Below are 14,174 nucleotides of genomic sequence, written 5' to 3' on the forward strand. Positions count from 1 at the left end.
AGAAGCGCCAAGGCAACCGCCACCTACCCTCTCCAGGCGTTATCTTCCAACCGCTCAGCGCGAGAAATGTGCTCGTTCCAGGCATACAAATGCGTCTGCAGCTTGTTGACTCCCGGTCGCACGTGCTTGTGCAGCGAGCTGCTGGAGAGATGCGGCAACAACGCGTCGCCAAAACGGTGATCGGTTGGGCTGAACGTGCGAGATGTTGGCAGCGGCAGACTTTCCTTCTCTGACAACCTCTGCGCTCGTTTCTTCCTTGTACTTTCAGCAAGTCTTCGTGTTCTGCGAGCAAGGTTGATCACCTTTTGTTTTTGGTCTTCTTGAATTGAGAGAACGAGTGGTACGCAGCGGGACATTGACTTGAGAGAGCTCACCACGCGTCCCCTTTTCACTTTCATGCGCCGCATTGAGCGTGAGCTACTTGTTACCGCTACAGAGACTTCGTTACGCACGCACACACACATGCGCCAACACACACGCACACACGTTAATTTACCAAAAAAACATATAACGCACCACAAATACTGATCAATATACAATGCGCATTTGTGCAAATTAAAAAAAAAACGGATTAGGCAACACTATTTGGCTTACGCACTTTTTCCCGTCTACGGTGCCTACCTCAAAGTGTGATGACGTGGTGACAGTTGGATTGTTCGGCTCAGACAAATATAGCTGCCTTAAGAAACGGCATCACATGATGACTCCTAGGCACAGGAAGCCGCTGTTTCGGCGTTAGTTGCCGAGAATGGTGGCGTGAATGATAGGGAAATTGCGCAGAAAAGATTAGACGAAGCCTAGATGTCTTGGGCCTGTTAGGATTTTGCTGTGTCGCAATGATAGCGGTCGCCAAGAGTGGCGAGAAGCCGAACAGACGTCGCTGAAGCCTTCGCCCAAACGCAGAATAGGTAGGCAGTCATTTTGAAAACAGTAACATTTGCTGAAGCATATTATTGTTGGTACAAAGCCAGCCAGTACGACGACGTCGGCTGGGGCGATTCCCACAAACAGGGGGCCGGCACGGCCTTAAATAAGGAAGGTTCCAGTACATTCTTTGAGGCTGGTTTCCTGAGCTTGGCGGGGGAAAAGAAGGCTTCGCCGGAACTGTGGGTGGCTCGCCACCGTCTCCATGTGAAGAAGGGTTCCCGCACGAAGATAATGCCTCTAGCACAACAGGCCCATATCCATCATTCCGAGTTGATTGTACGTCTCGTCAAATGCTGCAATATAGAAAGCAGGTAATACAACAATAGAACTGGTACTCGGGCTATTTAGTCGGTTTAAATGCATTATCGAAATGGCAGGACAAGCAGAGCATGAGACCACTAAAAAGGGCCCACAAAACGCAGCGCTACACTGGTCACCAATACTAAATAAAGCAATGCCACTATTTATTAGAGAAAAATATAATCAGGGCTTATATTTTTCATTTGATGTAGTAAAAATCAATCGCGAGTTCAGCGCTTTTTTTCGTCTTAGTGCTCATGTGTTTTGTTGGCCCTACTGGCCAAAAATTAAAGAGCAAATATTGCTACAAATGATATGAAGTATACAGCGCATACTGCTGGGAAACCATTTCACGACAGTGCATAAAAAAGAAAAAAAAAGAGGTTCAAGGACGACTGTATACAAAGCGGTACATTAGCTATATTTCTTTTATATATGTGTGTGTGGTATACAGCTACTCTATTTAGCTGTAACAACAAACCTCGTTCTATTTCCAATTTGTACAAACATCATGTTCGACCTACTATTGTTACTGGAAGCAAACCATTGCAAATGCTTTGGAAGGCTGCGGACCCCTCTATCCTGTAAATAAATTGCGTTTTCTGTCTCTAGAAAGGTCGTGGTTTCCAAAGAGAGAGGGGACGGTTAAGGGTGTTTCGAGATATTTCTGTATAAACCATGCAGGCTTCTGTTGATGCTCACACTGACGTGTTGATGTCAACGAAGAACTTGGAGTAAGGTTTTCGTCTGAGTACAAACGCACGCTCCCACGCGTGCGTGCGTGCGTGCACACACACACACACACACACACACACACACACTCACACACACCCACACACACCCACAAACACACACACAAACACACACGCACACACACACACACGCACACACACATGCACACGCACACACACACACACACGCGCACACGCACACACACACACACACACACCACACACACATGCACACGCACATACACACACACGCACACATGCACACGCACATACACACACACACACACACGCACGCACACACACACCACACACACACACACTGACAACTCGAATTTCTAGGCAGGGCATTGCAGGTTCCAATACGTTGACTTCTGACTCTGAGTAAGCGGCCTGACGAAAAAAATAGCGCGGGAACTAGTAAGTGATGGGGTGTTTTACAGCGAAAGCTCTTATGAGATCACAACTCGGGTCACGTGCTGTTGTCCGCCGCCGCGTCCGCCGGTGTCCGTAACCACATTGCGCGAAATTAGAAAAAAAAAACTAGCCCCGATGACAAAATTGGGCTCGAACCAGGGTGCCAGCTTGGTATTATACCACTGAGTAACGCCGGTGCTTGTAACTTGTCAAACTTGCCTTAGACAGGATACCTAGCACCAATGACATAGTGCGGCTTGAACCCGTCTCCACTTGTTGCCAGCCTAGTATTCTACCACTGAGCTACATCGGTGCTTATGTCTTGTTGTCAAACTTGCCTTAGGCAGACTTGATGTCGGGTAAGCAATAGCGTTAATACGACCTATAAAGCGATTTAAAACAGCGAAAGAACAACCAGTCATCGCACAATGCTAATAGCGTAACGAGTGGGCCGTCTAATGCTCCAACCCATTACAAAAGCTTGTTCCTGTTCTCCTATTAACTGTGGCGCATACCCACTTCAGCCATAATTCCGCATCGTGGTCAGCCACAGCATGAACATTTGGCACAAAATTCCTTGTAAGTGTATAGCGGATACCACACTTTTCGTAAGAATGAAGAAAAATAGGAAAACGAATGCTGGCCTACTACCCAAAAAGTTTTATTATTTATGCCCTACTGAATATCAAGCAAGTGTGCTTGCATGCAGTAGTTTCCCAATGAGTGTTTTGAAAAGGCTCTGAAAGACCGCTCTTCTAGCTTTTGCTGTGACTGTGCGGCGCCTTCCGCGCAGGCCTGGTGTTGTTTTCTTTTTCTCCAGCCCAATCAATTTGTCGATCGTCATCTCTGGCCCGGTAGACAGAATGGCACGCCCAGCTCCACTCTGAGTGACAGTGCTCGTGTTTTCGCAGTTGCCACCACGTAATTCGGAGTTGTGCCGGCATCCCGCGAAGGTACTGAAATGTAGCTATTTTTTGCCAGCGTGTTGCGCGGCGGAGTTCATGGTGAAATGATATGAAACGATTGAAGATATATTTTGTTTTCCAGTTTTTTTCTAGGCGCCTCAGTTACTATAATAATGATAAATTTAGATAACAACCTTAATGTTTCATATAATCAACTTTGATTGATTCATTGATTTGTGGGGTTTAACGTCCCAAAACCACCATTTGATTATGAGAGACGCCGTAGTGGAGGGCTCCGGAAATTTCGACCACCTGGGGTTCTTTAACGTGCACCCAAATCTGAGTACACGGGCCTACAACATTTCCGCCTCCATCGGAAATGCAGCCGCCGCAGCCGGGAATCGAACCCGCGACCTGCGGGTCAGCAGCCGAGTACCTTAGCCACTAGACCACCGCGGCGGGGCATAATCAACTTTCATTTTATTTAAATCTTCTAACATGGCATTTGTAGTTATATTTATGCACAGGATTCCGAACAAGCACCCGTACACAAGTAAGCAATCCGATCTTCTTTTCGAGATTTGAAATATGCGCGAATGACCAAGCAAGCGCAGCCCCTTTCCCCTTCCGCCATTTTCAATGAGTCACTCACTGTTCTCATTCACTGTAGGAGGGAAAAAAACAGTGAATGTATCCGTGTTCAATAATGCATACCACTAAAAACATAGGTGTGCATTCTTTATTCTTAGCGGCTCTTCAACCACCATCTTTGACTTTCATCCGCAACCAAGCATGCTTGCAAAGAAGTTTGTGGGCAATGATAATCATTTTAAAAGTTTCTTTTAGTATTGCTTCGTTGAAGAGTCTGCTGGCATTCAATCCGTTGGTACATAGCTTGGAAAATGGACGAACCCAGCCTTTAAAGATGCGTACACAAGAAGCGAACTTTTGACGAACACAGATATTACAAAAAGACTTATTGCGAATATACTTACTTTCATGGATTCATAAGTGACTGAGATTAGAAAAAAAAAGGCGAAATCGGGTTGCGTATATATGACTGGCCGACTATTCCACTCATTGCGCTTCATACATTTGCAACAAACCACAAAGAGGAAACCATCGTATCCTGCGAATGGTGAGACGTGAATGATATGATGTACATTTATTCGTAAAAAATTCTCTTCAATTTTCACCTAGGTTAAACTCACACCAACTGGTCCAGCTTTCAATACCGAAATGTTCTCGCTGGTGATGTTGTAAAGGTTTTTTTAAGCCGGCCGCTACCAGCAGCTTCTCGGCAACAAAATTCTAAGCACCTGCGAAGTGCTTTTACAGTAGGCGAACATCTCATTGAGTTCCATGCACTCAGGAATGGCGATCGGGATAGGCGTCGCCAATGCACACACCATGAAAATGTCGCGTTTGCCAGCATTCGCGCGTGACGTCACGTGTCAAAGAGCACATTCTATCTGTTATCTAAAAGGAGCCGACCGCACCCTCTCCTGCACCCTCGTAAAAAACAAGAAAGGCCAGGAAAGCCATGAAAAGGTAGTCGTCGTGACGCATTACAACCTTTACGAGGCGGCAACGCCTCATAAAATAATACTTTTTTCTACTTGCTAAATGGCAGAGCGAACAAAGATTATTATTCTTCACCCATTCATTCAAGAGAACACACAAGTGCTCTGTCTATACGTAACAATGCGAAAGCACTCTCGCATTCGCGCTTCGAGCAAGTACACACCTTCTTGACCCCACTTATCGCCTTTCTGCGTGGTCAGCAAAGGGGCTGCGGATTTGGTTACGTCAACGCTGATGGTGAGCGACTTCTGGCGGCAAGCATGCGATAAGGAGATGCCGGACGCTGTCATGATGGTCGTTCGCTCCACATGGGCCGCAACTCCAGGCAAAGCATAGCTGCTACCTACAAGAGATAAAAATTCTGATCTATAGCCAAGGGTTGTAACCATTTGGGCGGCCATTTCCATTTGTTTCACTCTGTGTTTCCATACATAGCCTTTTTAACACGATCTCACGCTTTTACAGAACTACACATATTTAGTATGTTTAAAAAGCGACTCCATAAAAAGAGTCTCACGGAGAATATAGCTGTCAAAAGCAGAAAATAAGTAGATTTATTCCCCTTCGCCTCTGCTTCTGCTGGGTGGCACTCGCGTTTCAGAACAATGTTTCCCGAATATTCAAGAAAACGAAAACACTTCGCAAAGTATTGCGCAATGTTCCACCTGAGATTATAAGTCAGTTGCATAATGTCCGCACTGTACGGAACTCTCTAAAGACTTTCTGCATAAAAGACTGACCGAATTCACTGACGACTTCCCAGGACACGCGGGTGACGTATGTGATATACGAACGTTTCGTTATGCCTGAGTAATTGCATAGCACAAACAGTAGTGTCAAGTCACAGCTGCGCACCTCGCTGCAGTATTAAAGCTGGTAGCATGATAACGCGTTATATCTCAACTTTTCCTAATAAGATATTGGGTTGGGAAGTAGAGGCTCAAACGGTTATAGGCAAGAAAAGTCTATGAGGAGACTGCATGCATACGTACGCACGCAAATGAGGCGTACTGCAACCGTACAACTTGTTGTAAATGACGCATGCATACTTCAGGTCCGTTCATTCGATGCTGTCTAGCGTGTCCCAGGGCAGCCATATGGAACCATTAATAGAGGTGTGCACGGGCATCGGGTAGCCCGAAAGTCTGAGCCCGGTCCGGACCACGGGCCAGGTTAGGACGGGCCGACGTCTACTCATCTTGGGCTCGGGCTGCACTGTTTTTTCTCGGGTGGGCTGTGCCAGATGCAAAGCCCGAATCAAGTCCAAGATGTGCAGGTTGCACCGAAACTGTCCTCCACCACGTAGCGCTTCCTTTGCAACCACACCCTCACTCTCTTTCTTAGTTCTTTTTTTTAGCCACATCAAGAGCAAGGGGAGAAGATGAAGTCACACAATACGAGCTCTGTGGTTATCTATACACGGGAAAATCCCCTCTCCTACATCCAAGGCACTAAACTTCTGGAGGAACAAATTAACTGAATAATCCAAGCTTGCTCGCTTCCGAAAAAAAAATATACTGTCAATCCGGCTACCAGTGCGAGCAACGAAGGGACCTTCAGTTGGTATGTGCAACACAGGAGCGCCGCAGTTCACTGAAGCCCTAATCATTGGACTGCTTATTTTACACAACTCATAATCGTTGCATTTAGTGACTGTCTTGCGTCATTTTCTTATGCTTGCATTTGATATGTCTAGTAAAATGCCACATTATTGGAAAGCGACATCTTGTCTCCGCAGAAACCTTCATAACGTCAGGCCGGACTGGACGGACTCGCAGCCCTCTAGCGTCGAGCTCAGGCGCGCCTTCCACGCATTCAGCGGGCTCAGCCGGGGCTCGGGCTGAAAAATTCGGCCCGCGCACAGCTCTAAAACTGTTATATAATAATGTAGCCTCACGCTTCCGAGGGCCTTACATACTTTGACGTCTTTCGCTCAGTGCGCGACAAGTCTTTTGTTAAATGTGTGACACGTGACCTACTAGCTACCGTTGATGTGTGATAAACTTTATATTAGACGAACTGGTCGATGTATCAATGACCACTTAGTACACGCGCTTTTCATAAAGAACGAAAGAGTGTCATATTTGCCGATAAAATTGGAGATCATCTAATAAATTCGCATTGTCAAAAATTTTACCTGCCAGTGTTTATGAACTTTTTTAGATTTATCCAAAAACACTGAGCTCTATTTAACCCCCTTGCAAACACACTTCACTCGTTTTTGCCTTCATGAAGCGTCGTCCTTCGACACTCTCGACACATGGCCTTCACCTGTCTAGAATGTCAGCGACTAAAGCGAAGGCGGCCAGCAGCAAATGTACTCGGGATTCTCCGTTCACCTCTGATATGATTCAGGCGATAAGTGACCTACTATCGCGATTCTAGCCTGCGTACGTGGGCCATCACTTGTGGCGGGTGTACGTTTATCGGCGTTTGGATACACGGCATAACACCTACACCTAGTTGCGTGCGAGGCCTAGGAACGCTGTAATTTTGATAACAAATAGCTTGCGCAATCGACGCCTGAAAACGTCATTCGACAACGGTGCGATTGCTGCGTTTGTGCATGAGGCCGTAGCGTGTATCATAAGACATAAATACGGAAGGAAAAAAAATGCAATCAAAATTTGTGGGGTTTTACATGCCAAAATCATGAGGTATGTTATGAGAGACGACGTTGCATAGGGCTACTCAAAATTAGACCATCTAGTGTACCGTAACACTTTCAGTGACATCTCACAGTTTTGAGGCCTCTATAGCACAAAAAAATTCGTCCGATTCCATGCACTGTGGAAGTCGGTTTCATGTGAGGGGTCAGTGATTATCTCTTTATGCTATATATATTTTTTACTGTGAGTAAATCATTAGCAGGTGGATCGACATGCTTTCTTGATCGTACATAAGAAGTGTTTGTTACCATTTTTTATAAATGTATAGATAGTCAGCCTTGCAGCAACCACACTCGACGTTACACCGATATGACTCTTGTATAGGGTCTTTTACGAAGGATTTTCAAGACCTGGCGTGGCTTTGTTGTAGAATAATTGATTGCTGCACAGAATTCCTGGGTTCAACACCTTCTGGTATCTTGATTTTAGCTCTTTGAATTTGCCCATTCAGCGCGGCTGATATCACATTGTCTCAACGCTACCCCGTTCAAATGACCAATTATGTTCTTGCGGTTTCTACGTATATATTTAAACTGTGAATCAGCTATGGTGCATACCCACATACCATGGCCTGGGGTTTACGGGTATGTGTCACATGTGAAAGGAGGAAAGGTTTCGGCATAGGCGTGCGTACGGGGGTGGCGTCCCCCCTTCCCCCTAGCATTAAATAGTCTCGCGCTAGGAGGAATTTCGTGAGCTACGAAGCTTTGTTTCTGAGCAGTCAGCGTGGATTCACTTGTGCGTTGGTGATACAATTGGTTGAACAGTTACTTTCCATTTAGATGACATTACTTCACCTTGCGAACTTCCCCAAAAGTGATTTGCGATGCACCGATGAATGGACAAAGGGCACCATATGCCGGAACACACCGTATTTAAGGTGTTCGCATTTATGTCAGCCTCTCATTCTGTTTCTATTAGTCGTGCATAAAGGAGTGGTTGACCTCTCTCGCCTTTTTTAGTTCCGCGTCAGAAAGAGACGGGGATTATTGGTGAGCGTTATGCTGCGGTTATAATATGGCACTTTTATGCGCGTCTTCATTACGACTTACTTCATCATGACATACACCACTTCGCCACCTGGACCCTACATGTTACGACTTCGGTAACTATCCAAGTGCCCTGAAGGGAGGCCAATATTTATTATTAATGGAGATGGAGTATAACAATGCCAACAACCTTTTGCAGAATGTAAGGATGGCTGCCGCCGCAGCCTGTTTCGCAATATGATAAACTTCTCACTGTTATCTGTCCCATGATCTGTGCCAGTACCCGAAGTATTGTGTGCAGAGTCGGTCACTCACATGGGCGCGCAACAGGTTGAATAACCAACCTCTGCCAAATTAGATAGTTCGTCAATGCACACATGCAAATGAAGACTATTTAATTACCATTTATCACTTTCTATTACCAAACTGTCTTTTTACTTCAAATTATATGACTGTGTTGTTTCTAGGAGACATGCGGTGGTTCGTATGCTCGGCCATATATAGGTGTAGCGGCAACTGCACGTCAAGTGACGTATTTTAACGTTTTCTTTTTATCACTTTATTTAGGTTTCATATTCTAAAACAAAGCAGCGTGACGCTATATATATCGGTTTAATTTCGCTCCTGGACTCCTCTGAGAAAGTCACTGACCGCAGGCGCCGCTAAACCGGTTGTCAGGAACAAATACAGGTTGTTTCCGTATTCTCATACACTCCATTGTCGAAAAGCTTAGAACAATAGGGGGAATGTATTGCTCTGAGAAAGAAAAGAAGAGAAAGGTAAAGACAAACAGATAGTGACGGGTAAGTATTTGCGCTAAAGACATAATACCATTGTTACACCATACCATTGTTACATCAAGACAGTGTTCATGCTATTGAGCTAAACGGCAAATGGTGCATAAAGAAGCCTTTTTAACTGCGCGGCTTCTCAGGTAGACTGTGAGTCTTTACAAGTCAATACAGTGAGCTACATCCGTACCTATCACGTGAGCTGAGCGTCAGTCAATATAGCATGTTCAGCATCCGAGCTCTGCGGTTACAGTTTATAGAGAGGTAGAGGTTTAGTGAGGGCATAAGATAAAAAAAGTTCAATGGTTTGAGCGCATGTCAAAAACAAGCGCAGAAGGCCAAAATGTTATGGAAAGGAATGATAGAACGTATTTATATATATAACAAAAAACACAGGGTATGATACTACAGTATATGAGTCTCCCATATAGTCTATAGGTAAGTTCGAATGTTCCGAGTGAGAATCCTCATTACTGTTACTTTTCACAACCTTGAGTTCGCAAACATGCACTGGAAAATTTTTATTAGTATACTATGTTTAATATTGCGCAATCATCTTCCATTGCCATCCCATTAGTACTTAAATTATATACTGCCAAGTGTATATGTCTGGGCGATGAGTGCATAATATCTAGGTGAACAAGGAAGGCGTCTAAAACGTGGTTTCCCAAAGAAGACTGGAATTCAGGTCAACAACTTGCGTTGACGAAGACCCATCCACTTGTTTATACTTTGGCTCCTGCGACATTCCTTGATGGAGTATATTTCTATTGAATGACATTACAGCTCATACTGTCACTTGATTCAGAAGCTATCAGACATAGTGGGTGTGTGTCAGCTTTAAATGATGATCATCACCTTCGATTTCTGTGTCTTGTATATAAAAAAAATCTGCGAAGGAGGTCCACATTTTAGAGTGACTCGACATCGGTGGTCCAAGAATTTGCCAAGGGAACAATATCGGAACCAGCTTTGCGAATTCTTCGGGACAAAGACATCGAGCCAAACACACGCTCATTTGGTTCCCAGCTCATTTGGGACGCATTGAGGGAGCCCCGCCCAATCTCAACGAGTCAGCCCACATAGCTGCGTGAGGACTAGTACACCGCGTAGCTATCAGAGGGGGGGGGGGGGGGGAGCGGCGCTGATGTTTTAGAGAACCGTGACGCTCTCTCTCACCCATCTCGTATAACGAACTAACAAAACATTTTTTTTTACCTGGCGCGGAGACAATACCCTCCACCACACAGAAAACTAAGCAGATCTCAGATTCTGATGCTCAGGCTTCTTCAGGTCGGGGCATACCCTAACCCCACGCTATTGAACAAATTTTACCTAAAAACACAGCCAACTAGTACATGTTCCTTTTCCGACGATATAGCTAACTTAACTGGCGGCGCCAGTTAAGTTAGCTATCCGCGGGGCGCCACAGCGAAACTGGCGGCGCCCCGCGTTACGCTGTGGGGTAGTCATCACGCCGTCCAAATGGGATGGTGCTATTACAAGCTCCGGACTCTAACAACAGCTATGGGCAGTCCAACGGACCCGCGACGCAGCAGAGAGACTCAATTGATCTTTCTGTTTCGACGTGGCAGTGGCCCGCAACGTGCTAAATCGCGTTCCAAAGAACCAGATAAAGTTCACCCATTCGTCCATCCGCCCGTCCGCCCATCCGTCCGTCCGTCCGCCCGCCCGCCCGTCCGCCCGTCCGTCCGCCCGCCCACCCGTCCACCCGTCCATCCATCCATCCATCCATCCATCCATCCATCCATCCATCCATCCATCCATCCATCCATCCATCCATCCATCCATCCATCCATCCATCCATCCATCCAAGTGTTGCGCCAGCAGGCGTTCTTGCAATACCTTCTTGGACTAACCCGTTCGCTATACCTCTACATTCTCGGAAACTCCGAGTCACCGTTCAGCCAAATAAAAATATTCGATGGTTTCACTGGCTGGAGGGAGAGAGATAGATAGATAAAGGAAATACGGGGAGGTTAACCAGAGGAAGACACCGGTTCGCTACCCTGTGCTTGGAAAGGGGACAAAGAAGTGTAAAAAAATGAAAAAAAGAAAACTTTGTGAGAGTAAGAAAAAAATGTATTCACTGAAGCACCGTCCCAGAACTACAGAGCAGCATTTCCCTCAAGCAGTCATAGTTTGTCACTCAGTCCGATTGCTTGAAGAAACCTCAGCAACGCCCGCAGAGCTGCTCGTGTTGAAGACCGGGTAGGCCAGAGCCCCATGATTTTGTTATTTTGTTCTTTTTGAGAGGGTGGTTGTCCAGCTGGCCTAGTGCGGCTGAGAGGGTCTCTCTTTCGGAGATGAAGCGGGTACAGTCACAGAGAAAGTCACTTCACATGACAGGCTCTCAGCTATTACAATAACAAATGAACAGGCATTTTAGAAGACCAATTCAAGTGACAGACGGGCCAGCTACGTACTGTCAAGTCGTCATAGGCTAGGCGGGACACGTAGTTGGAGAGCTGTGTCCAAAGTATTCAGCTGTGCATTTGTGAATATTTGTGAAGCCGCAAGTCTAATAATAGATGGCGGGTCAGCTGGATAGTGTTGTCATTTGAAAAGCAGATAGTGATGTCACGTATAACGTATGCAATTAAGCTCGACGTATCTTCATTCGCAGATTTTGAACACCGTGAAATGTTTGTCATGAGGAGAATGCGGCACGCCAAGGTAATGAGAAGCCAAGCGCCCGAGTTCCAGCGCCGGAGTCTTGCTGAATGTTACGCGTGCTTTCAGATAACTTTTCTCGGATTTCCGCGCGACTTCTCGTTCGTGAGGCTTGCGAATGACGGCAGGGATGAGTTGAAGAGTTCTCTACGGAGAGTGCAGCGCAGTATATCTCAGAGAAATTTAAGTTCATTGCCCGTAGTTAGACTGTATACGTTTAATTGCACCGCAAGTGCGGCAAAATAGCATACGCAAACATGTCAGTTTGAAAGTTTTTCGCAAAATTTGACGTATGTTCACAGATATGGCACGAACTTGTATATTTAGCTCCGGTCGGGTGTCAGTGTGACGTGCTCCACGGGATCTTGTCGGTAAATATCGGTGATGTAGATGAAGTGAGGCTAACAAGCGTATTGCATTTCAATATAATTTTAGAAGAACCTACGAAAACGGGACGCATAGTCGGCCCCAAAAGAAAGTGCACCGCGCGAGAACTATAGTAAAATTGCCGTCTGTGCCGTCTAGTGTCGAGCCATCTGCTGTTGAAAGCATAGCTCTGGCCACTCAATAGACATAGGAATGCTCTCGACAGCCGACGGCTTGCCACTACAAAGCGCATATGAAATTTTCGCCACGTGCTCCGTAATATTTTGTGGCCGATGGTGTGTTTCATGTTCGTTTTTGTGCAATTGAAGGGTGAACTTGTCGGCTAGTTGGTTGATCATAGCGTAAACTGCGTGACAGACAAGGACAGTAAAGGCACTCGCACAACGACGCATGGGCCTTAACGTTCATGAGTGAAGGCACACATAGCACATACAGCTACACGTGTTCATCTACGCTCCAATCGTCTTTCGCGCTGTTTCCCCTGCGATTCGTGTAATTGCTTTTTCCAGAGTAGTGAACTCGTAAATTTCTTTCTCCTAGCCTGCCTCTCCTTCTCGCCACCTCTCTCTGTAGTACACACACACCTGTAGTATATATATATATATATATATATATATATATATATATATATTGAAAAATGAATGTTGCGTTGCGTGTGCGTGATAGAAACGACCTACTTTTCCTACTTTTTCACCACCGCATGACATCCAGCGGGTTTGCAGGGCGTCGAAGGAAGAGAAGAGAAAATGTGACGAGAGAGTGTGGGGTAATGCGCTCCCATGTTTTGCTCTGTCTCACGCAAACGGAGAACAACAGAAATGGCTAGTTAACACTGAGCGTTCTGGCCCCCAGAAAGCGCGTGGAATCTTATTGGGCGGCGCCGAGATCTGCCGCGCCGATCACTCTCTAATTTTTGCGGTGTCTGCCGCCGGATCGGCTCGCTGCGAACCAATAGAAATGCTAGCCTTGGAATTCGAAAAAAAAAATGACCATGTCCGACTCGCTCGTCATGTAACAGTCACATAACTTGTGCTTAGCAGCAATGCTCATTGAATGGGAGCGCAACCACCCCGTACGTACTATACGACTAACGCCACCCCGAGCACAAGGAAAGTCTGCTAAAGGACGACTTTTGGGACAAAACCGGAAACGAGTTCGGATTGACTGGTAAGTACGGGTTCCTGTGCCTATGTTGTTTGCGAGCACCTTGTGATGCAGTTACCCTTTTTGTCAGATATGCAACGAGCGTTGAAACATGCAAAACAAAAGGATCTAACTTTTGACGGGTGCACTGAAGTTGCGAGCCCCTGACAACATCTGGCGAACAGCGCGTCCATCCCGTGCTCACCGCTAGTTGATTGTTCACTCGGCAGATAGCGCGCTATCGCTATTCAGCGAATTAGGCGGTGCGGTGCACGTCCAGTGCGAATTACATCGCGTTTCGGTGACAAGAGAATGTCGCTCGCTGTAGAAAGCGGATGCTTCCGTGCAAGCTAGGGGAAAGAGCCACGGTTGACAAGCGTCCCTCACGGACAGCATAGAGCAAGCTTGCCTCTCGTTAACGACAACCACCACTGATGGCCGTCATGCGACGGCATGGGAATCGACATGTTTATATTCCTCAGCGTGCACCGAGCTCTTCGCTTCATAAATAATTTCGTAATATAATGTACAGCGAAAACTGTAAGAAAGTTTTCGTTCAATTTGTGATAGGTGGGAAAAGCTGAATAAAAATCGACGTTTTTGTTTTTTCACAGGACCGCAATAAGTGCACGTAACGTGT

At 46.0% G+C, this 14,174-nt stretch overlaps 1 protein-coding gene across 1 annotated transcript in view; it reads right to left on the minus strand.

The window, feature by feature from the left end:
* Positions 1 to 931: 931 nt before the first annotated feature.
* The window catches only part of LOC142775815 (uncharacterized), a 37,078-nt gene continuing 23,835 nt past the window's right edge, over positions 932 to 14,174 (minus strand). The window contains exons 2-3 of the mRNA XM_075877962.1: positions 5,025 to 5,204; positions 932 to 1,220 (exon numbers count right to left, since the gene is read on the minus strand). Of these exons, the coding sequence (XP_075734077.1) occupies positions 1,165 to 1,220; positions 5,025 to 5,204 (236 nt within the window). The 3' untranslated portion in view covers positions 932 to 1,164. The remainder of the gene's footprint in view (positions 1,221 to 5,024; positions 5,205 to 14,174) is intronic.

Source organism: Rhipicephalus microplus, chromosome X, assembly GCF_043290135.1.
Source record: "Rhipicephalus microplus isolate Deutch F79 chromosome X, USDA_Rmic, whole genome shotgun sequence".
NCBI classification, from domain to species: Eukaryota; Metazoa; Arthropoda; class Arachnida; order Ixodida; family Ixodidae; genus Rhipicephalus; species Rhipicephalus microplus.